Below are 21560 nucleotides of genomic sequence, written 5' to 3'. Positions count from 1 at the left end.
AATCAATTAAAACTTGGTTATTGTGTATTTTACATATTATGCAGCATTACTTAAAACTGTTTTTTTTATTTTTTCATCAACAACAATTAATAATAAACTTAAATTTCACTAACAAGGTATGGATGATGAATGATTGATATAAAACTTCATTCAATTGTTCATTCAATGTTTTATCTAAATTTTCAATTCTACTCTTGCTTTTTACTCTTTCTCTTCAAAACCAATAGATCATAGAATACTCATTCTCAACCACGTTTGTAATCGACCGACACGCATATACGTCACATAACCAGTTACCAAAAGCTATAACATTTATAGAATGTCACAAATGTCAAGCAATATTCAATCATTTCTCAGCAACAACAACAACAACAACAACAACAACAACAACAACCCCAGCGGCAACGACATTGACAACTCAGCTTATGATTCTTCCGCTTCCACCACCCCAGTTATTGAACAAGCTTGCGATTCATGCCGAAAACGCAAACTCAAATGTTCAAAAGAATACCCCCGTTGTTCCAAATGTATCCAACATAAATGGTGTTGTTCATATTCACCGAGAACAGTAAGACTGCCTTTAACTAGAGCTCATTTAACTGATGTTGAAACGAAATTGAGTAAAATGGAAGATATTTTCCATCATTTGTTGCCCAATTATGACTTGGATGATATTTTAAACAATTTTGGTAATTTTGAAGAAAAATTGAAACCAGTCAAGGATAAATTGAGTGAGGCGGGGAAAGACAATGGGATAGATGAGGGAGCGTTTTTTAATCAACTGGCTGGTCCATTGGCACAAGACGGTAACGAATTGGATCAAGAGCCTTTACCTCCAGCTATAAAAAGAGAGATTGACAGTTTTAACCTACAACAGCAGCTGCAACAGCAACCACAACAACTACAAGAGCAAGCTCTTCCAACTGCTGCAACTGCTCCACCACAACCTCACACATCAATACCCAGAAAACGTTCATCATGCTACGGATTCACAACTCAACCACATTCACTAGCTCAATCACCAATCTATGAAGATGACTTGTTCTCAACATTTCCTCCTCTCCAACAATCAAAATCACATCCAGTTGAATCACAATTTGATTTCCCCATTGATAAATCCAAAATCAAACAAGAGATTATAAATGATTTCCACTTGAATAATATCCCAATCACATCATCATCATCGAGTAACACATCCATTCCCAATTCATTATTCAGCAAGAGTACAACAAAGTTGAACAATTACAATCATGCCAGGAAATTCAACCATAATGAACTTTCATCCTTTTTGAATACTACTGAAAATAGTTTATTGACATCTCCTTCGTCAATACTAAGTCTAAACTCAATGACTAATGACGATATTGATTCAGTTCCAAAGAGTAAAAGAGTCAAAGTCGAAGAAAATGAATTATTTGGACCAGATGTGAATTTCTTGTCCATGGATAGTAACAACAACAACAATAATAGCAACAACAACAACAACAGCAACAACAATGCTAACTGGCTTTCGCTTGATTTTTAAATAGACAATACTTTTTGTTAGACGTTTGGGATTCCTAGTTTAATGTACTTACATTAAAGTAAACTAATGTAGTATTCGATTTACCGAATCTCGGATACGACAATCAGGACAAAAAAAAAAAATCATGCTCACTCTTTTTTCTCACTCTTATCGGGATCGATAACAAAATTCCCCGCCAGCACCACATTTTTTTCTTCTTCCTGTTTTCTCTCAACAAGTGAGAGACCTCACACCATACATATTCCAATATGAACATTCAAAGATTCTCCAACTTAATCTCAATAAGGACAAGAGAGATCTCCAAAAAGATCCAAAAGGCACTTAATGAGTTAAGCGAGAACTTACAACGTGAGTACCAACAAGCACAACACCAACGTCAACAACAAGGGTCCCCATTTCCACGGCAACTGCAACGGCAGCCGGCTTATGCACATGTTCCGGTGCCCGTGAGAAACGGCGGGGCTGGGAACCCCTTTGTGCGTCAATTCAGTACTTCTGCACGTACATATTCACACAACACCAGTTGGACAAGAGCAAACCCTTCGTCATGGTTTCAAAAGTATAATTTATTCTTGAGGAAAGTTGGCCGATTGGGCACTAAATCCAAGATTTTAACAACCTTAAATCATGGGTTTTTGTACCACAACTTCTCCCAAACATATCAAAACCCATTTAGGTTAAAAATATATCACCATAATGTGAAACAAACATATAGATTGTTGTTCAACAACTTACGTGAAAAGTACCAAGTGTATAACAAGGCCACTTCACTAAATAAAGGTGAAGTGTTGCAGAGGCTCAGTTTAAACTTGTCATTGTCGGCTAAAAACCATCAATTGATAACCACTTTGGCAAGAACTGAGTCCTCTGCATCAAAACAAGAAAAAATTAAATCAAATGTACATTTTACAAGTTGTTTTATTGCGTTCCCATTGAATTTCAATTTAAATGTTCCCAGTGAGACATTTTTGTCAGAAGAAGTTGTTGACGAAATGTTGTACAATGTCAAACGATTTGAGGTCAAGTTGCAAAATTTCAAACAAGATCTCGGCAATTTGTTTGAGTTGGGAGAATTGCCAATGAAGTATGTTGACAACCTGGTGAGAGTGTATTTTCCCAATTGCGACAAGGACAAATTGGAAAAGTTGTGTCAAGAAAAGGGCATCGTTGGAGGTATTATTGTTGAGGAAGAAGGGCAAACTGATGTTGTCCCTGTTGCTAGCACAATGGAATCAGAGCCTTTTGACTTGTTGAGCTCTTCAAATAGTTATGACAGCTCATACTCAAGTGACGTTTTAAGCTCCGATCTTAGTGAATTGGATAACCATTTGACCCAACGTGTCGTTAGACCTATTGAAGAAGTTGTCGCACCTTTGCAGCAAGTCATCAGCGTTAATGAAGACTACCATTGGGTCTAAAAGCAGTATATAGTATAGCTTTTGTACAGATTTGAAGTTTCAGATATTCCTTTTTGGATTTGTAACGAGAAACACCAACTGCCAAGGTAGGCTCTTCAATGGGTGAGGCTTTTGTAGTTTTCTAAACGATTTACATCTCTAGAATTTAACAATGAAGCCAATGACGATCTATCTATTCCAAAACGAACAAACAATGTCTCACCAAATTGAAATATAAGTGGAGTGTCTGGATTCGTTTGCCTAGAGGATTAGTCGCAGTCAGCTGAAAGTAGCATCGTGTGCAAAGAAAGTAAAGAAAGAAGAAAGTAAAGCAAAAGCTATAACTATTGCAACTAGTGGTCATAATTTACAGTCTCTAGAAGAGTGCGCCATCAGAGGCTACCCGAGTACAAGCGTATAGCTATATAGCTTTTTGTATACATTCATTCTTCCTTTCCCCCCCTTTTCGGATCGCAACGGGTTTTTTTTTCTACTTCGCTGTTAGTTTGGGGACAAACATATCAACTTTTTGTTCTATTAGGCAATGTCGGACGAAGAACAATACTACACCGATGAGGCTACAACTACAGTGGCTGTAGATGCAGCAGGTGCAGTAACCGCTGAGGATGATTTCACATTGAATGAGTCTCCACCACTACCTTCAAGGGAACCAATCCAATCGTGTTTACACATTGACGAAGAAACAATTACATCCGACGTTGATCCCAACTCCATCACCAGATTGAACGAAATACTGCATTCATATGACAAGTCTACATCGAATTACCTCCTTCAATCGAAACACAGGGTATTATCAATCAAATTTCACGACAAGAATACCTCCACACAACGGTCGATAGAGTCAGGTGCAGATGATATTCGAAGAACATTTAATCAAATAAAAAGTGCTGTAAGCGTTGCTGGAACACCATACAACATCGACTGGGATTTCTGGACATCCGTTGTTGAAAACTACGATGATATTGTTGAGCAGAATCCTGACCAATTGAATAATGCAATAAATCAAGGTATACCTAATGAAATAAGAGGCATTATTTGGCAAATCATCACGAAATCAAAAGATTCAAACTTGGAGGATTTCTACCATTCGTTGAAATTGGAAGTGTCAATCCATGAAAAGGCTATAAAGCGAGACCTAACGAGGACAAGTTTTTACACAAATATTGATGAATTTGATAAAACTGATGCCTTGTTTAATGTAATCAAAGCGTATTCCTTGTATGATCCTGATGTTGGGTACACCCAAGGGATGATTTTTATTGCAGCACCATTAATTATGAATATGTCTGAAAGTGAATGTTTTTGTCTACTAGTTTTGCTCATGAAGGAATACCAATTGAGGGATTTATTTTGCCCCGGAATGAAAGGGTTGCATTTGTTGTTGTATGAATTTGATTGCTTGTTGGCAAAGTATTCTCCAGTGTTGTATAATCATTTGGTTAAACAGGGAATCAAGTCTTCGATGTATGCAAGTCAATGGTTTCTCACATTTTTCGCATACAAATTCCCTCTCAACATCGTGTTGCGGATATATGACAGCATAATTACTCAAGGAATGGAGTCGATATTGAAGTTTGCCGTCAATTTAATGATTCAGAATGAGGAGAGCTTGCTTAGTTTGAATTTTGATAAATTGTTGCAATTTCTCAAGGACAAGTTGTTTAATATTTATGTTAGCCCCGAGTTCATTGATATCAAGGATGATGCAAAGTCAACCAAGCTCAAACAATTTCTCACTAGAGGTAAATCCGGTCAAGTGCCACTTTCACATATTGGTGCCTCATCATACTACAGGTTGGATGACTTAGTGCATGATTCAATGAAGATCAACATTGACCCTGTTGAACTTGCCAAGTTTGAATTGTATTTCAACAAGTATTACGAAGATGAAAAATTGAAACAAAAGGATATCGACCATATGAATAGTGAAAATGGTAAACTCCGCAAATCGTTAAAGACATTGGAGTTTCAATACTCCAACTTGAACCGCGATCATGTTGATATTGTTCAAAAGATGGTGGATTTGAAAGTGACTTTGCCAGAAATTGTTAATGAAAGTCAAGAGTTACAAGAGAGTATTGACAAGTTGAAAGAGGATATTGCTCGAGTGGAATCGAAAATGGGAGAAGAAGCAAACGACGATATTCTTCCCAGCTCTATTGAAGACCAAATTCAAGAGTTGTTGCAAATTAATCAGAAAGAAGTTGAAACGACAGCCAATTTGGAAGATGAATTGGCCACGTTGGTGGAGCAGGACCGTGAGTTGGAACAACAGTTGAAGAAACTGCATAGAGGTAGCACTTGGTTTAAATGGAATAAATAAATTTTATCACGTGATTGATTTATCCGTAGGTCTTTAACCCTAGTCTATATTGTCTCTACCAAGTTGAAAAAAAAAAAAATTAAGAAAACCAAGAAGCCCTCAATTTTCACTTTCTACAACAAACGAGTCATCAAACATGGGAAGAGGTCCAAAGAAACATTTGAAAAGGTTAGCAGCTCCATCCCACTGGATGTTGGACAAATTGTCCGGAACCTATGCTCCAAAATCATCTGCTGGTCCACACAAGTTGAGAGAATCATTACCATTGATTGTCTTTTTAAGAAACAGATTGAAGTATGCTCTTAACGGTAGAGAAGTTAAGGCCATCTTGATGCAACAACACGTTCAAGTTGATGGTAAAGTCAGAACCGACACCACTTTCCCAGCTGGTTTCATGGATGTTATTACTTTGGAAGCCACCAATGAAAACTTTAGATTGATTTACGATGTCAAAGGTAGATTTGCTGTCCACAGAATCTCAGCTGAAGAAGCCACTTACAAATTGGGTAAAGTCAAGAGAGTCCAATTGGGTAAGAAGGGAATCCCATACGTTGTCACCCACGATGGTAGAACCATTAGATACCCAGATCCATTGATCAAGGTTAACGACTCAGTCAAGATTGATTTGGCTACTGGTAAAATCACCGACTTCTTGAAATTTGACACTGGTAAATTGGTTATGGTTACTGGTGGTAGAAACTTGGGAAGAATTGGTGTCATTGTACACAGAGAAAAACACGAAGGAGGTTTCGATTTGGTTCACATTAAAGATGCTTTGGAAAACACCTTCGTTACCAGATTGAATAACGTTTTCGTTATCGGTGAAGAACACGGTAAACCATGGGTTTCATTACCAAAAGGTAAAGGTATTAAGTTATCTATTACTGAAGAAAGAGACAGAAGAAGAGCTCAACAAGGTCTTATTGCTTAAATAGGCTAATGTACATTAATCTTTTATACTACTAAAGTTGTATCCTTTGGAACATATGTAAATCTATAATCAAAACTATTTATAATCTCCTGTCCATTGAGATTACTATCAATGACCAAGATGCCATTTACACCAAACCATGAGCCCCAAATCGGTCTGACAGTTTTGACAATGGAGTTTTGTTGAATCAAGTCCGCCGATTCACCTAGCCTGTTTTTCCCACTTTGATCAAACTTAACCCTCGCTGAAAAATTGATGATGAATGTGTTTGTTCCTGGTATCAAATGGCAATCAAAGCTAGTCAATTGATGCGAAGAATTGGGCATACTCAACCATTTCTTTTGAAACTGTAGTTTGGCATCTTCTACTTGTGAAGGAACAATAGGAGTGCCGTTTACTATTATAGCCGCCTCTCGTTTAAGACTAGAGCCAAATTGAGTAGCATATGATTCAACATTGGTAAACGATTGACCGGGTGAATTGTACTGTGCATCCAACGACGACAAAAGGTTTTTGAGAAATGGCTCAATAGGTTGCGCTAATCAGGTTAGTGACTGGATAATATCATCCGCGTAGTTCTTAACATACTTATATCTTGATTCATGTTTGATGATCGGGAGGTAATTGGTAGGAGGATTTTTTTTTCAGTCAAGAAAGTTCAATGAGTCGTGCGAGAGGGTACTAAGGGGTGTTTACTGTGCCAAGTTTTCACACTTGCCATAGTAGCATATACTACTTATGCGGCTACATATGTGGCCACATATATGTATCGCTTCGATTTCCAGGTGGCTGGGCGTTACATGCCTTTATCCTCGAGGAATGACGTTCATGCATGTCCTCCTAATTGGAATAGCAATCTTTGTTTTCCCCATGCAGGATGTTTGCGGCCAGTTTCAGTTACAAGATGAAAACAATGCTCTACCGAATCTATATAAAGGGGACTAAATCTTCCCGGACCAAATTCCGAGAAGCCTTCTCATTATCACATACCCATTAATTATCATGCCAAACAAAGAAGAAGTTGAAGGAATTGCTGCATCTGTTGCAGGATCTGTTGTCGGTAACAAAGCCGCTGACAAAGCTCATCTTGGAGGAGCTGGTCACATGGCAGCTGGTATCTTAGGAGGAATCGGTGGTGGTAAAGCTGAACAAAAAGCTGATGAGAAGAAGTAGATAGAATTTAATGAATGAGAGTGATAGTTTTGCTGTAGTTTGAAATCTCCTATCAAGTTTTACTGTCGATGTTAAAAACACTCGCTGGTAGCGTTCCAAACTCAATTCATTTCTCTCTGCCACTCCATCTCATCATCCATCCCCATCATGAGTAGTGACAACTTTTTTGTTTGTTCAGTATGCCTAGGTAATGACAAATTCATCAAGATGGTGAAGCAGGAGAACGGAGAAGCTTGCAAACAGTGTACTCGTCCGTTCACTGTGTACCGTTGGAGAAATAATGCAGTGTCAACGCAACAAATGAAAACAGTTATATGTTTTACCTGCTCACGAGGTAAAAACGCTTGCCAGGTTTGTCTTCTAGATAAGGATTACCGGATACCGACAGATCTACGCGATACTGCTTTAAAAATGGCTGGTTTGGACCCCCTTTCGCTATTGAAATCACTGACAAATAAAGAGGTCAAGGCAATAATGGCAGATGAATTGGAGAAATCACTAGATCAAGAGCAGCACAACAACAGAGCAAAGGAGTTGTTATCAAAGTTGGCAGAAAGGCTAAACAATGGCGAAGTTACATCTTCTACAAGTACGTCCGATGCCAAGCAAGACATTCCCATATCAAAGTTGGCGAAAAAGCTTCCCTTTGGAAATCTGTTGGATCCAGGGAAATACCCTGAGCTCACGACGTTCTTTGTATTTGGTTTCCCCACGGATCTTCCTCAATATTTGCTTTCCAAGTATTGCGCAGAGTATGGCAAAGTGCAAAGCCTTGTATTGAACCACGACTCACGGTGTGGCTTTATCACATTTCAAAATCGAGTCTCTGCAGAAAAGTTTGCTGAATCGATAAACTCGAACGGATTGAATAAAAACAAGAAAACTGCCGGCTTGTTGGAGTTAAATAACTACCCCATGAGAGTGTGCTTTGGGAAACAAAAAGCTTTGGGGAGGACTAATGAGGAAAAGAAGCAACTTAGAGCTATTGTGAATAAAGTGATGAAACAGTTGGCCGAGAAGGATTTGATGTAGTGGTTTATAGTTGAAGAAAAAATTTGGCGCACTGAAAAATCTCTGGTAGACAAACCTCCCCAAAGCATGTTGTTGGAGTCTTATTTCTGTGCATTGGTAGTGGCTCTATCTATCCCTATCTTGGTCGTACTTTTGCGAATACTACAAGTTTCACCGTTTACACAATTGCCCAAGCACCTCAAGGAGAGGAAATCTATTCAACTGCTTAACAACAAGCATGTGTCAATTTTCTTGGGTTCTGGTGGCCACACAGGAGAGATGATGAGACTTTTATCCAGGATGAATTTGGCCAGTTTTGATAGGACTTGGATCTACTCCTCAGGAGACACCGCATCGCAGTGTCGTGCTCATAGCGATGAAGAAGAGCGATACGGCAACCGTCGTGGCCACTATATACAAATCCCTAGAGCAAGAAATGTGGGTCAATCTTATATCTCCTCAATTGCAACAACGCTATTTTCAATGGCTGTGTCGGCTATTAAGCTAGTACGACACAATCCCGATGTGATTCTTTTCAACGGACCCGGTACGTGCATACCAATTGCCTACATGTTATTCGTATTTAAATTGGTGGGTCTCAACCGTACGAAAATCATCTACATCGAGAGTCTAGCTAGAGTAAAAACATTGAGCCTCAGTGGGAGACTAATAATGCCGATAACAGACAGGTGCATCGTGCAGTGGGATGCATTATACAATCAATATAGTCGTGCTGAATTCTACGGCATGTTGATGTGAGTCCCGCTACCGTGTCATTGATCATATTTTAGGCCGCAAAAAAAAAAAAAAAGATGGAAAATCTATGGCAACTCGCGCAACGCGTGGAGGACTTGCCCCTACATTCAAGTATGGCTCTGGCTAACACTTTTGATGGCAAAATTCGAGAGATACCAGGCGTGTGTGTTGACAACTTTAGCTACAAAGGAGAGGTATTTTTTCTTACGCATTGTCACCTGGATCACCTCAATGGTTTATTGGAAAATTCCTTTTGCGGTCGCGTGTTTTGTTCACAGTTGACCAAGGATATCATTGCCCTAGATCATCGATATAATGACATATTGAGGTTTTTAATAGTGAAGGAGTATAACGAACCATTTGAGGTGCAGACGTTTTGCTCTTCAATGACAGTGACAATGTTGAAGACGTATCACTGTCCGGGTTCATCAATGTTTTTGTTTGAGTGTACCAATGGCGTCTCATGCTTGGCAACTGGTGATATCAGAGCTGAAAAGTGGTGGGTTTCATCACTCATTCAGAATCGATATATATTCCCGTACATCACAGGATTGAAAACACTTGATCAGATTTATCTAGACACGACATTTTCATATCGAGGAGAACCATATATTTCAATAATGCCAAACAGTGAGGGAATTACAGCCTTGATTGAGCTTCTCAAATTGTACCCCGTTGACAAAGAGATTGAATTTTCATTTATCGATGCGGTGTCAGGGTCGGAGGAGGTTTGGCTGCGAGTGTTGGATCATTTTAATGGTACATTAGATGCTGATCCATCGATAATTGAACGCATGAAATTGATAAAGTGCAATCCTAGAAGCCCTGGATCAATGGTTTTCAATGTTGGAAATTTGTACAAGGATATCCCACTAATGATCACAATCAAGCATTGTATCGATTTCAATATTGTGGACTACGCTGGATTCTGTCTCCCCAAGAAACTTTACGATGTTGATGCTTCAAATCTCACTTTACTTCGAATACTAGGTTCTGGAAATCAGATTTACTCCTATGATGGAAAAACTTGGCTCTTACCGTTAAATGGAGAAGAACTACTACCGACAAACCTATTACTTATGATTTCCCGCCACTCCTCTTATGAAGAGTCTATTGAGTTGGTTAAACTATTCAAACCAAAGCTGGTTTTTCCATGTGTTGAATCTAAAAGGTCCTGGTTGAATGGTTTCACTGTGGGTAGAGTATTTGGCCCCTTTTGCTCCTCATCGAAACATTTGTTTGATATTGAAAATTTTCGAAAGTATGGGCAACCACCGCGTATGGTTTTGGATCGTCCCGTGTCAAAGATAAACCGCTGGTCATTTACTCAATGCACTGAAGAGATCAAATTTGTCAAAGATTTCATCACTAATCCGAGGCCATTCAAGGGGCAGATGAAACTAGGTCAAAATACCGTAGATCAAGAATCATGGAGTCAAGGTTTCAAGTTACAATCTATTATAGCTGGCAGAGGGGAGGAAAAGTACAAACGAATCGTCAATTACCATCAAAATAAAGATCTTCGTTTAATTGTCTCCACGGTTCAAAACAAACACACTCAGCACGACTCAGAATCCGAAACAGAATCAGCATGCTCCACTGACTACGATACTGATTCAACAAGCACCTCGGTGATTGCTTCCAGTTGTGTATTTGAAAAATCATTTTCAGAGGTTCAATTGATGCCAGATGATAATTTTCTATCGCCAAGTCTCAATCTTCATAAAATTTCTGAAATATCGAATGCCATTCGGTCAGATCGAAGATCTTGGAATTCATTCAAACTCAAATCGGTTAGGTAAATAGCTCTAATTTTCTTTCCACCTGTGTCCACATTTGACACATTTGTAAAATGTTGTCATTGGTTCGTCTGCACTTCGAATCTGTAGTTGGAAAAAATAAGCTTTATCTCCCCCACATGAGTCAATAGGACATTGGGCAGCTGTTTGATCAACATTGTCCCAAGTACCTTCACCACCCAAAACATCATCAACCTCTTTTCTATGCAATTTTTTTCGATCGTACATCAGCAAACCGGTAATTTTGAACTCGTACGGGCAAGTGGAGCAATAGAATCTGTTGTTGTTATCATCACCAGGTGATATCATAAGCATATTAGAGCAATGTGGACAGAATGTGAGCATTAGTGGTGATCTATGATGAGAAGAAGGGAAAAATTTCAAAACAAAAAAAAAAAAAAAGAAAATGTATTGATGCAAAACAACGGATCCAATGACATTGTCACTCCATGATATTCCTACGAGATCTCCTACGAAAGGGAGGGAAATAATTGGTTCACTGAATGCGGTAAGTCGATTCCCAATCCTTTCGCCCGTAAAGACGCCGAATGGCCGTGCTGGCTTACGTTCTCCAGAAAAGAGAAACGCAGTAGACTTGGATCAGTCTGCCAAACGAAGGGCCCATTACACATTGTATGATAAATTGATGAATGATGAGCTTGACTCAGACGATTTTCTTGATAAACAAGACATAGCGTTGGCTGAGAATATAATACGACTGTCGAGAAAAAAGGAGAATGAGGTAAATTTAGCACCGAATTATGGCAGCGATGTGGAACAAGAAATTGACTTAACAGCGGTCTCGAAAAAAGGTAGACGGATAAGGAAGCGATACATTGAGGATGTTTCTGATGAAGATCATGTTTTCATTTCCGATTCAGAGGTCGAAATAGATAGCGAAGATGGTGAAAGTGACAACGAGTCAGACGAGAGTGTCTCCAAAAGGGTTTCTTCCAACATCAAAAGAAGTTATGATAAACTGATATACAAGACAAAGAGAGGCGGAGGTAGTAAAAGGGGAAGTGCTAGGGCCCAAGGTGTAGCTGAAAGAGTTAAGAGTATCTTTCATCAGGATGATGAGCTATTCGATCGAGGGTCACCTGCTGATCTTGAACTGCTGCCGCCGCCTCCTCCCGTTGCACAAAAGGCAGCCAAAAAGTCATTAGCAAATCTACTAATAAGTCAATATTCAGATAGAACAAGGGTTCCAATTGTTAGTGGACTCGACACCAAAACAAATGACCAATCACAAGAAAAGGAAATATTTGAACCATTGCCAATTCCGGAACTAGACTCTGAAGGGCACATCAAGGATCACAGATATTTGGAAAAGTACTTTAACGGCAAAGATCCGTCAAGAGTCAACCAAGAAAGATTGTTGGACGAAAAAGTCTTTTCCATGGAAGGGCCGGAAGGATACTTTGAACAGCTTCATAGAAGGTTTAGAGTAAATGCCAAATCGTTGATTTCAGTTGCACCTCCTGTTAATGAATCCGATTTCAACAAAGCCATCCAATTGAGTGAAAATATATGCCAACATCATAAAAGTGCCCTCTTTGACCTTCATAAATCATTGTACAACCAGTGGTGTTTTGAGTTGAGTCAAAATTACAATTTGATGTTTTACGGCGTGGGATCAAAATTAAAAACATTAAAGGATTTTGCTGAAAACTATTTTGGAAACTGGTGGGATGCTATATTTGGCGGTGTTCCACCAAGGGCGTTGGTCGTGAATGGATACAATCCCAATGTCGATTTCAAAACCATTGCACTACAGGTGGCGCCAGTTCTTCTACCAGAAGAGGAAAATATAATTCCCAAGCATGTTTCAGAAACTATACCATTTTTGGTTGATCAAATGGAACAAAGAAGGGAATCGCCACAGCCTGGAAAATTATTGAAACCAAAGTTGTTGATGGTGGTACACAACCTAGATGGAGAGGCTTTCAGAACGGACAAGATTCAAGGACTTTTTGCTCAGTTGATGAGTATACCCGAAATTTGGGTTATATCTTCCATTGATCATATTAATGCCCCTCTTTTATGGGATCTGTCAAAGTCGAAAAGTATGAATTTGATTTGGCATGACTTGACAACTTACCATACCTACTCTATAGAAACTTCGTTCAAAGACGTTTTGAGTATGGGCAAGTCGAAACAGTACATTGGCAGTTTGGGAGCAAAGTTTGTTTTGAGATCATTGACTGATAATTACCGAAACTTATACAAGATCTTGCTTTTGGATCAACTCAACAACATGGAAAATGTTGCCGCAGGGAAAGGATCGGGCGTCAAAGGAGCGGTCAAATTCGGTGTTGATTTGAAGACATTGTACAACCAGTGCTTGGACGAGTTCATCGTGTCGAACGAAGTTACGTTTAGGACATTTTTAAAAGAGTATGTTGACCATAAAATGTGTCAATTGGTTAAGGATGCGTCGGGATTGGAAAAAGCGTTTATTCCATTCACATTTGGTGAGATTCAAGAGCTTCAAAGGCAAGAGTTTGAATAATGTATAATGAGTAGGTTACAATAAATCATGGAGGAAGTACAGGCATTATATTTCTCTGTTGTGCCCCTTTTGACCCGCATACAATTTTTATTTTTCTCTCTAGAATCCACCACACAAATTCTTTTGTGCCGACATGCCTTTAAATTTAGATTTAAAACGTCAGTCACAATTGTTTTGTTGATCATTTACAGAGTTGCACGCCCTCTTTCACCCACCCGAAAACAATTCCAATCGTCATAATGAACATTGCAAATATACCAAAGCTTCAAAGTGGCACGAAGTTGCAAGTGGGAAAGCATCAAGTGTCAATTATCAAGTACTTATCGGAGGGCGGTTTTGCTCAAATCTATGAAGTTAGCATAGATTATCCGGGGAAAGAATCAACTACAGCATGCTTGAAACGAGTTATTGTTCCCGACAAGAATGGCTTAGACCAGTTGAGAAAGGAAGTCGAAGTCATGAAATGTTTACGAAGCGCAAGAAGCATTGTATCGTATTACGACTCGCATGCTGAAAGACTAGATAATGTCAATTATCAGGTTCTAGTTCTTATGGAACTTTGCCCAGGGGGGTCGTTGTTGGATTTCATGAATGCGAGAATCAAAGTAAAGTTGAATGAAGGGGAGATTCTCAAAATTATGTTGGACGTTTGCCAGGGTGTTTACGAGATGCATAGAGCTAGATTGATCCATCGTGATATCAAGATCGAAAATGTTTTGATTAATAAACAAGGTAGTTTCAAGCTTTGTGATTTTGGATCCACGTCGGTGCCAGTGTCCCCTCCACAAGACCAACAGCAATTCAAACTCATCAGTCATGACATCCTTTACCACACTACGCCACAGTATCGTTCTCCTGAAATGATAGATCTTTATAGAGCAAAGCCAATTGATGAAAAGGCTGATATTTGGGCTCTTGGTTGCTTCCTTTTCAAGTTATGTTACTACACAACACCGTTTGAAGCTAACGGAGACATAGCAATCTTGCACGCATCATTTCAATTTCCTCCATTGCCGCAGTACTCTGGGGATTTAAAAAACTTGGTGATTATTATGCTTCAAGAGAATTCGTTTTTCCGTCCTAATATTGTCCAAGTATTGATGTTAATTTGCAAATTGTCAAACATCAAGTTTGAGACGCTTGGGTTAAAGGATTTTTACAACCTCGGGCCATACAACTTTGAGAAATTACAAGAGTATCAACTTCAAAAGCAAAACCAAGCTTTGCATGAAAAACAATTGTACATTCAGCAGCAAAGCTTAATGGATCCTATTGAAACTCACAATCCACTTTTGCCTCATGTTCAACCGGTCAACTCAGAACCAGCTCCAAGTGTGCAACAGCAGCCTCCCCCACCATCCAAACTGAATGAAAACATTGCACAACCAGTGGAGAAACAAGAGAGTGAACTTGATACAGAACCAAAGGCAAACGCTGACGAGATGGTTTCGCCCAACTCCCTCGTAGGTTTCAGCCTGGACGAAAGCGATGATGATTTTTCCGAGTTGGAACAACTCGATGATGCAGAAGAGAGATACCCATCTTTGGAACATATCAATGATTTGGACAAGGCCAACAATGCTTCCTCGAAAACATCAAAATCCTCAGAGAGTGCTTCCAAGTCCAGAATAGATAAGCCTTCAGCGAGCGTGAAAGGTGATCTTCACCACACCGATGCTTGGAATGCACAACCTCCCAAAATCGAGACACAGGCAGAGAAATTAGCTGACGACATTTTTGCCTCCAGTGAAGCACCCAATGTCGAAAAAGATGTCTTAAATCAAGCTCACGCAGCAGATATGTCGAATTTGAAAAGTGGATACAATTCAGATCCCGCGGGTCAATATAGACCAACTTATCCTGATGATAGAAATAATATTGGGACCTCAACCACAGGAACAGATCCTCGTCTAATCGTGAGACCACTAAATTACACCTCATCAAAGTCTGCAAACCACGTCAAACAGGATGTACACAAGAACAATAATCCATGGGTCAGTAGGGATACCAACAGCGGTGCTCAGATTGCCACTAGCCCTTCAGAGAGAAATTATCATCCCACAGTATCATATTCGAATGCCACATGGGCGGAGCAGCCGGTACTTCCAAATAAAGGAGCAATTTCACCGCAGGAGGTGCGGTCACCTCCTTTACCATCGAAATCGCAGTTCGGTTACCCCAACACAGCGCAACAAAACGTACCTTTAGATGGATCGCATCACCCAGCACAACGTGAAAAGAATTTGATTGATCTTGAAGTTGGTCTTCCTTCCTCCAACACATCTTCTTCTGAATCCGGGTTGAGCAAACCAATGAGGTCCACTCAAAATAATAACTCCAACGTATCGTTAATTGATTTGAATTTGAATGATGAAAAGAGAGAGAAATACCAAGAGCACAAGCTGCAAAATGCAACGACACTGAAACTAGAAAAGCCTGTTTTTAAGAAACGCCTTCCATCGTCATCGAACCATTCTCAATTGGTTTTGCAGGAAGAAGTGATTGATTTTGCGTCAGATGACGAAAATCTCGATAATGGTTCAGATATGAGTAGAGTAAAGATCAGGAATTCGTTAAAACATCCAAAGGGTCGCAAATCGGGTGAGCTCAGGAGAGCTGAAAGTTTACAAGAATCCAGGAAACGCCATTCTTTCTTTGGTGGTTCATAATTTTGTTATAGATTTTATAAGTGATAGAAGTTTTCAAAGTGCGCAAAAAAGATCATCGAGTTAAAAAATTAAAAGGAATCCTTGTTAAGACTAGGGGGTGTTCGTCATCATGGAGTCACTCAAATCTACCTTAACGCAGCTCCTCCTACTAGTTCCATCGGAGGTATTTCAACCAGGAGAAAATGAACGATTGAACAGACTTACACGGGCCGTTTTGGAGGCACGATATGTTAACATTCTCGAGATTAGCGATTATAAAGAAGTTGCTAGTCTTCCGGAAGTTCACCACATCCTTCAGCAATATGGTGACGTGCCATTGATCGATGTTCTTAGAGATTTTGCAAATACAATAATTGATGCAAGCAAGACCCTTCTTGGTGAAGAAGGGTTAATCGATGCACATATTTATGCCATCACGTTTTTACAACTCTTTATACAATCAAACTTTACCGGACCACCAATAACAATGAGTGCTCATTCCTTACTTTTCCCTACTGTGAATGAGCAACAGCTACAATTGGATGCAGTCAAGGCACTCAACGTGGAGGGACAAGCCGCGTATGATTTAATGCAGGATCCAGTTTATTTGATCCTTGCTGAATTGATGTTTGAAAGGCTAACTGACACACCAATTGAAGCTTCGCTTTTTTGTGGGCATGCGTCGGCTCAAAAAGCTCTTGATCATGCAGAAAGCTTGCGTCTGCGGATTGATAGCCCTCTTGGAGCCTCAATTGTATGGTGGAAATCAAGGGCATTACAAGTACATCTGTCCATTTTTTCTGAGCCCCTGGGGATCATACTGTCTGTTTGCGGAGTGTTTTTGGAAACCAATTTGTTGAAGCATATTGTACCTTTGCTGGACTCACCTAATGGAATTCAAATGTTGACCCAAGCGCAATTTGTTCTTGAACAGGCAAGAGTTTACATACATGCTCAAACTGAGCATGCTTCAGTAGCCCCTTTGAATAAAGCTATAAAAATAACCGGGTTGCAATTGCTTCTCTCTGGTGCAAAAGCAAAAAGAACCAAGTTTCAAAAATTTCATACATCAAACTTGATAGTCTTGGCTAAGAGTAGACAAAAGACCTTGTACGATGTGATTGATGGCAATCATAATTTGGAAAATTACAATCTTGATTCAGATCTATTACTCGAGAAACCGCAATATGAATCTTTGGAGAATTTGGATTTGGAAGCAGAGAATGAAGCAAAAAGAATTAAGTTGGACCCCAAACTTGTTGTTGATGAGCTTGCTGAGAATAGGTTGCTCCCATTGGCTATGACTGTGGAAGATATACCCTCAGATTTAAAAGCTCTTGATCCAAATAAACAGCCAGCATTGAGTGATGTTGACATTCTTCAAATGCTATTGAGGTTGACGGTTATTAAACAAACTACACCTGCCAATGATTCTTTGGTTGAAGACGAATTGTTGGCATTGGTTGCAAGAATAATCTACTCTGATTCAAAAGAAGGGAATTGGCTCTTATACTCGAGGGCACTATGGGAAAGGTCTCTTTTGGAAACAGGCAAATCTAGAACCATAGAAAGGGGTATTTTGCAAATGACATCTTTGATAGAAGAGATTGGACTCAAGATTACTACTCGTCTTTTACCTCAATCGGAAGACAGTGATCCAAATTTAGTTGCCTCAGTGAGGTTGAGATTTATTCACCAGTTGCCATTGTTACCACAATGGGCGTTGGATGCCAAACTTGCAGAAAAATACATGTCTCTAGGGGTTATAAAATCAGCCCTTGAAATTTATGAGAGACTTCAATTGCAAGTTGAAGCTTCATTGTGCTATGCCGCTATTGGCCGTGAACAGGAAGCAGAAAAGATTCTCATTAATAGAATCAAAGAGCATCCAGAAGATGCAAGAGCGATATCCATTTTGGGTGATCTTAAACAGAGTCCACAATTGTGGGAAAAGGCATGGCAAGTGGGCCACTATGCAAAAGCAAAAGCATCTTTATCCAAGTACTACTATGCGCCACCGGCGGAATCTGGTCTTTCCAAAAATTTGGAGTTGGCAATTTCGCACATGTATGATTGCTTACATGTTAACCCATTAAGTTATGAGAATTGGTTCTTTTATGGTTGTTGCGGATTAGAATCTGGTCAATTTGAACTTGCTTCTGAAGCATTTACAAGATGTGTATCGTTAGATGACAGCAATTCTTATGCGTGGTCCAACTTAGCCTCGGCACTTTTGAAACTCGATAAGATAAAGCCTGCATTTAATGCATTGCAGAAGGCAGTTCGAAGCAGTGGTGATAGAAAATCTTGGAAAGTTTATGAAAATTATATGAATGTTGCGATGCAGCTCAACGAGTGGAATGACGTGTTGATAGCATATCGTGAACTTCTTTCTATTAGAAAAGACGAAGGTGATAGTGTGATTGATATACCAGTGTTGGAAAAACTCAGTGAGATTCTTATTTCATCTGATTTCCCACAAGAAGGTAATGGTTTGAGCCATTTCCAAAGATCGTGTATGCAGCTTATTTGCGATACATTACCAACTTTGATTACTTCCTCTGCACGCTGCTGGAGGATTATCGCTCGGGTTGAGCTTTGGAGGAAACGTCCATGGGCTGCATTAGAGTGTCATGAAAAGGCGTATCGAGCATTGCTTCACAATCCAGATTTAGAAGTGAACGAAGAAGTTTGGAATGAGGTAGTTGATGCATGTGCAGATTTGGTAGGAGCTTTTGAGTCATTAGGTGATTTGCCAGGAAAACACGGTGCAGGCGACTTGGTTTGTAAAGATTGGAAGTTCAAAGCCAGAACGACAGTGAGATCTTTATTGTCAAAAGGTAAAGATATTTGGGAAGATACTCAAGGATGGGAGACTTTGCTCAGTTTGAAAGAAGAGTTAAGAAATTAGATTGTTATATACTTATAGATTTATTTTGCGTCACTGATGATGCTGTAGCAATCGAACTGTAATGACAGGGATCTAATCTCAGAAGTTTGTGGCTTGTTCACTTCAATGTGGTTGAATCTTCTGTAACAAAACTTTACTACGGCCATCAATCCCTTGACTGATTTGTTTGTTGACCCTGATTCTTCAAGCCGCAACAAGTACATCAATGTATAACAGATTGCCTTGTTGAATTGGAGCATTTTACAAGATTCATACCAGAACACCACAAGAATCACATTTTCCAAAATCCCTAGCCCAAAATATGCTACATTTACCAAGGGGTGCTTTCTGGAGCTATATGTTTCCACTAATTTTAATACAGCATAGTAAAATAGCAAACCTGCCTTGCAGTAGTTGACCTTTGAATCAATCATTACACAGGTAAACACAAACATTCCTGTATGGTCTTTTTTCAAAAATGAAAGAATTGGCTTCTCTTCCATTCTGAATCGAGGATTGGAAACGAGCCTAACCAATGACCTTGTTGTCCTTTTCAATAACGGCTGTCTCAACTGTATCAATAAATCAACACCGAAATGAACCAACGAAACAGCCATGATTGTATAATATGCGTTGATAACTTTGTCACTGGACGTGCACCACAAGTAAACCAAGATCAAGCTTGTAGAGATCACCAACACATTACTAGCAAGATGAAAGTCTTCCAAGGAACCATCTTTCCTAATCAGTGACCAAACTTGGTGATTCATCACCACTAGACGAGTAAACCAATGTGATAACAAAATAACATAAAAAGCACAGAACTGGTTGCAATAGTTGATAAACAATGAGTACAAGTAGTTGAAATATCCCATCCAGGGTGTTTCTGGGAAAGTGTCAAAACTAAACCTAAGTGGAGCCATTTTTGGGGGAGGGGGGAGAAGTGAGGTTTTCCATACAAACAGGGAAGAATACTGGTATAAGATTTTTAAAAAATTACATTTTATAAGGAGGAGGGAATATTTTTGCAACCGAAACAGATTACAGTTGTGCCGAGGGTCTCTTGTGAGACCTATCGGTGGCTAAGGACTGTTTCCCCATTTATCTCACTCTACTGTGCACACCACTTTACATTACTATCCAAGGATGTGCCACTCTCTTGCTCTCCCACTGATCAACATCCATTTCAACCAGTACATACCAAAAAAAGAGAATGCCAAACAAGCGAAAACGGTATGACGCGGAAACAATCCCAAAATAGAAAAATCAGAAAAGACGAAAAAAAAAAATCAACAAATCAACTCCGCCTGGAAACCAGCACAAAAATTTGACATATACCTAAGAGAGATCTACCATACATATCCAATTGCATCTCCAGAGGGGAATAACTTGAACTATATATACACACACACACACACAGTAGCACCTTCTTAAACAATGCCCATGGACGACAAATATATAGGACTCGCTTTAGCGATGTCTTCCTCGCTAGCAATAGGTACTTCATTCATTATTACTAAGAAGGGACTCATGGACGCATCTGCACGTAGTAGACAGGCCAATGCGGGCAGCGGCACCGTACAGGCCACTGACTACTTGCAAAATCCAATATGGTGGGGTGGTATGATTACCATGGCAATTGGTGAGATTGCCAACTTTGCCGCCTACACTTTTGCCCCGGCTATTTTGGTTACTCCATTAGGTGCGTTGTCTGTCATTATAGGAGCTGTTTTAGCAGCAATATTCTTGAAAGAAGAATTGGGGACATTGGGGAAAATGGGTTGCGCCATTTGTCTTATGGGCTCAGTCATTATTATTTTGCATGCACCACCAGACAAAGAAGTGCAAACGGTTGATGAAATATTGGGCTACGCCACACAACCAGGATTTCTATTTTACTGCTTTGCAGTGGGGCTTTATTCATTATTTATGATTTACAAAATTGTGCCCAAATATGGAAACACTAACCCCATGATCTACTTGTCCATTTGCTCTTCCGTGGGATCTATATCCGTTATGTCCATCAAGGCTTTTGGAATTGCATTAAAATTGACATTGAGCGGTAATAATCAGTTTACCCATGTGTCCACATACTTGTTCTTGATTGTTGTGGCATTATGTATTATCACACAAATGAACTACTTCAACAAGGCTTTGGATCAATTTGACACATCCATTGTCAACCCATTGTACTATGTCACATTCACCACATTCACCTTAGTTGCTTCGTTCATTTTGTTTAGAGGATTCAACACCTCGTCGGCCGTTGACATCATTTCATTGTTGATTGGGTTTCTCATCATTTTCAGTGGAGTGTATTTGCTCAATATTGCAAGAAAAGACGACAGTGGACAAAATCGTGAAATATTTGGTGTTCACAGCTCAAAGGATATGGCACCACTAGACAATGGTGTGGGTGGATTCTCCACTGTCAGGAGATCAATGCAAATCAACAGATCTATGGACTACGATGAAGAAGAGAGGGTGGCTCTAAGGAGAATCGACAGCTTCGAGATAGACAGTGATGGGGAGGATGTAAGAGCTCATAGACACTAAAAAAGTAGAAGTAAAATA

At 39.6% G+C, this 21560-nt stretch overlaps 15 protein-coding genes across 15 annotated transcripts; 12 read left to right on the top strand and 3 right to left on the bottom strand. All coding sequences in view use genetic code 12, as the record gives it.

The window, feature by feature from the left end:
• Positions 1-319: 319 nt before the first annotated feature.
• On the top strand, positions 320-1525 carry GAL4 (galactose-responsive transcription factor; the record flags this gene model as incomplete). Its single annotated transcript, XM_036811742.1, has 1 exon — positions 320-1525. The coding sequence occupies one exon, from the start codon at positions 320-322 to the stop codon at positions 1523-1525; it is 1206 nt and encodes a 401-aa protein (XP_036668149.1).
• Positions 1526-1773: 248 nt separating this feature from the next.
• CPAR2_407910 (uncharacterized protein) lies at positions 1774-2943 on the top strand (the record flags this gene model as incomplete). The annotated part of the gene is made up of 1 exon (XM_036811741.1): positions 1774-2943. One exon carries the CDS (start codon positions 1774-1776, stop codon positions 2941-2943), a length of 1170 nt encoding a protein of 389 aa, XP_036668148.1.
• A 523-nt stretch (positions 2944-3466) lies between these two features.
• Positions 3467-5266, top strand: GYP5 (Gyp5p; the record flags this gene model as incomplete). The annotated part of the gene is made up of 1 exon (XM_036811740.1): positions 3467-5266. The coding sequence occupies one exon, from the start codon at positions 3467-3469 to the stop codon at positions 5264-5266; it is 1800 nt and encodes a 599-aa protein (XP_036668147.1).
• Positions 5267-5402: 136 nt separating this feature from the next.
• RPS4A (40S ribosomal protein eS4) lies at positions 5403-6197 on the top strand (the record flags this gene model as incomplete). The annotated part of the gene is made up of 1 exon (XM_036811739.1): positions 5403-6197. One exon carries the CDS (start codon positions 5403-5405, stop codon positions 6195-6197), a length of 795 nt encoding a protein of 264 aa, XP_036668146.1.
• A 23-nt stretch (positions 6198-6220) lies between these two features.
• MTR2 (Mtr2p) lies at positions 6221-6801 on the bottom strand (the record flags this gene model as incomplete). The annotated part of the gene is made up of 2 exons (XM_036811738.1): positions 6221-6735; positions 6786-6801. The coding sequence occupies 2 exons, from the start codon at positions 6799-6801 to the stop codon at positions 6221-6223; spliced, it is 531 nt and encodes a 176-aa protein (XP_036668145.1).
• A 398-nt stretch (positions 6802-7199) lies between these two features.
• CPAR2_407870 (uncharacterized protein) lies at positions 7200-7370 on the top strand (the record flags this gene model as incomplete). The annotated part of the gene is made up of 1 exon (XM_036811737.1): positions 7200-7370. The coding sequence occupies one exon, from the start codon at positions 7200-7202 to the stop codon at positions 7368-7370; it is 171 nt and encodes a 56-aa protein (XP_036668144.1).
• Positions 7371-7517: 147 nt separating this feature from the next.
• CPAR2_407860 (uncharacterized protein) lies at positions 7518-8402 on the top strand (the record flags this gene model as incomplete). The annotated part of the gene is made up of 1 exon (XM_036811736.1): positions 7518-8402. One exon carries the CDS (start codon positions 7518-7520, stop codon positions 8400-8402), a length of 885 nt encoding a protein of 294 aa, XP_036668143.1.
• Positions 8403-8468: 66 nt separating this feature from the next.
• On the top strand, positions 8469-9140 carry CPAR2_407850 (N-acetylglucosaminyldiphosphodolichol N-acetylglucosaminyltransferase anchoring subunit; the record flags this gene model as incomplete). Its single annotated transcript, XM_036811735.1, has 1 exon — positions 8469-9140. One exon carries the CDS (start codon positions 8469-8471, stop codon positions 9138-9140), a length of 672 nt encoding a protein of 223 aa, XP_036668142.1.
• A 110-nt stretch (positions 9141-9250) lies between these two features.
• Positions 9251-10939, top strand: PSO2 (Pso2p; the record flags this gene model as incomplete). Its single annotated transcript, XM_036811733.1, has 1 exon — positions 9251-10939. The coding sequence occupies one exon, from the start codon at positions 9251-9253 to the stop codon at positions 10937-10939; it is 1689 nt and encodes a 562-aa protein (XP_036668141.1).
• A 6-nt stretch (positions 10940-10945) lies between these two features.
• On the bottom strand, positions 10946-11281 carry RPC11 (DNA-directed RNA polymerase III core subunit; the record flags this gene model as incomplete). The annotated part of the gene is made up of 1 exon (XM_036811732.1): positions 10946-11281. The coding sequence occupies one exon, from the start codon at positions 11279-11281 to the stop codon at positions 10946-10948; it is 336 nt and encodes a 111-aa protein (XP_036668140.1).
• Positions 11282-11369: 88 nt separating this feature from the next.
• On the top strand, positions 11370-13448 carry CPAR2_407820 (origin recognition complex subunit 2; the record flags this gene model as incomplete). The annotated part of the gene is made up of 1 exon (XM_036811731.1): positions 11370-13448. One exon carries the CDS (start codon positions 11370-11372, stop codon positions 13446-13448), a length of 2079 nt encoding a protein of 692 aa, XP_036668139.1.
• Positions 13449-13687: 239 nt separating this feature from the next.
• On the top strand, positions 13688-16117 carry AKL1 (serine/threonine protein kinase; the record flags this gene model as incomplete). Its single annotated transcript, XM_036811730.1, has 1 exon — positions 13688-16117. One exon carries the CDS (start codon positions 13688-13690, stop codon positions 16115-16117), a length of 2430 nt encoding a protein of 809 aa, XP_036668138.1.
• Positions 16118-16226: 109 nt separating this feature from the next.
• On the top strand, positions 16227-19007 carry CPAR2_407800 (tetratricopeptide repeat-containing protein; the record flags this gene model as incomplete). The annotated part of the gene is made up of 1 exon (XM_036811729.1): positions 16227-19007. One exon carries the CDS (start codon positions 16227-16229, stop codon positions 19005-19007), a length of 2781 nt encoding a protein of 926 aa, XP_036668137.1.
• Positions 19008-19027: 20 nt separating this feature from the next.
• CPAR2_407790 (uncharacterized protein) lies at positions 19028-19909 on the bottom strand (the record flags this gene model as incomplete). Its single annotated transcript, XM_036811728.1, has 1 exon — positions 19028-19909. The coding sequence occupies one exon, from the start codon at positions 19907-19909 to the stop codon at positions 19028-19030; it is 882 nt and encodes a 293-aa protein (XP_036668136.1).
• Positions 19910-20423: 514 nt separating this feature from the next.
• CPAR2_407780 (uncharacterized protein) lies at positions 20424-21542 on the top strand (the record flags this gene model as incomplete). Its single annotated transcript, XM_036811727.1, has 1 exon — positions 20424-21542. One exon carries the CDS (start codon positions 20424-20426, stop codon positions 21540-21542), a length of 1119 nt encoding a protein of 372 aa, XP_036668135.1.
• Between the last annotated feature and the right edge of the window lie 18 nt (positions 21543-21560).

Source organism: Candida parapsilosis, contig 006372 (genome assembly GCF_000182765.1).
Source record: "Candida parapsilosis strain CDC317 annotated contig 006372".
NCBI classification, from domain to species: domain Eukaryota; kingdom Fungi; phylum Ascomycota; class Pichiomycetes; order Serinales; family Debaryomycetaceae; genus Lodderomyces; species Lodderomyces parapsilosis.
Note: the sequence above shows the minus strand (reverse complement) of the source record. Positions and strands in the feature narration are given on the sequence as shown.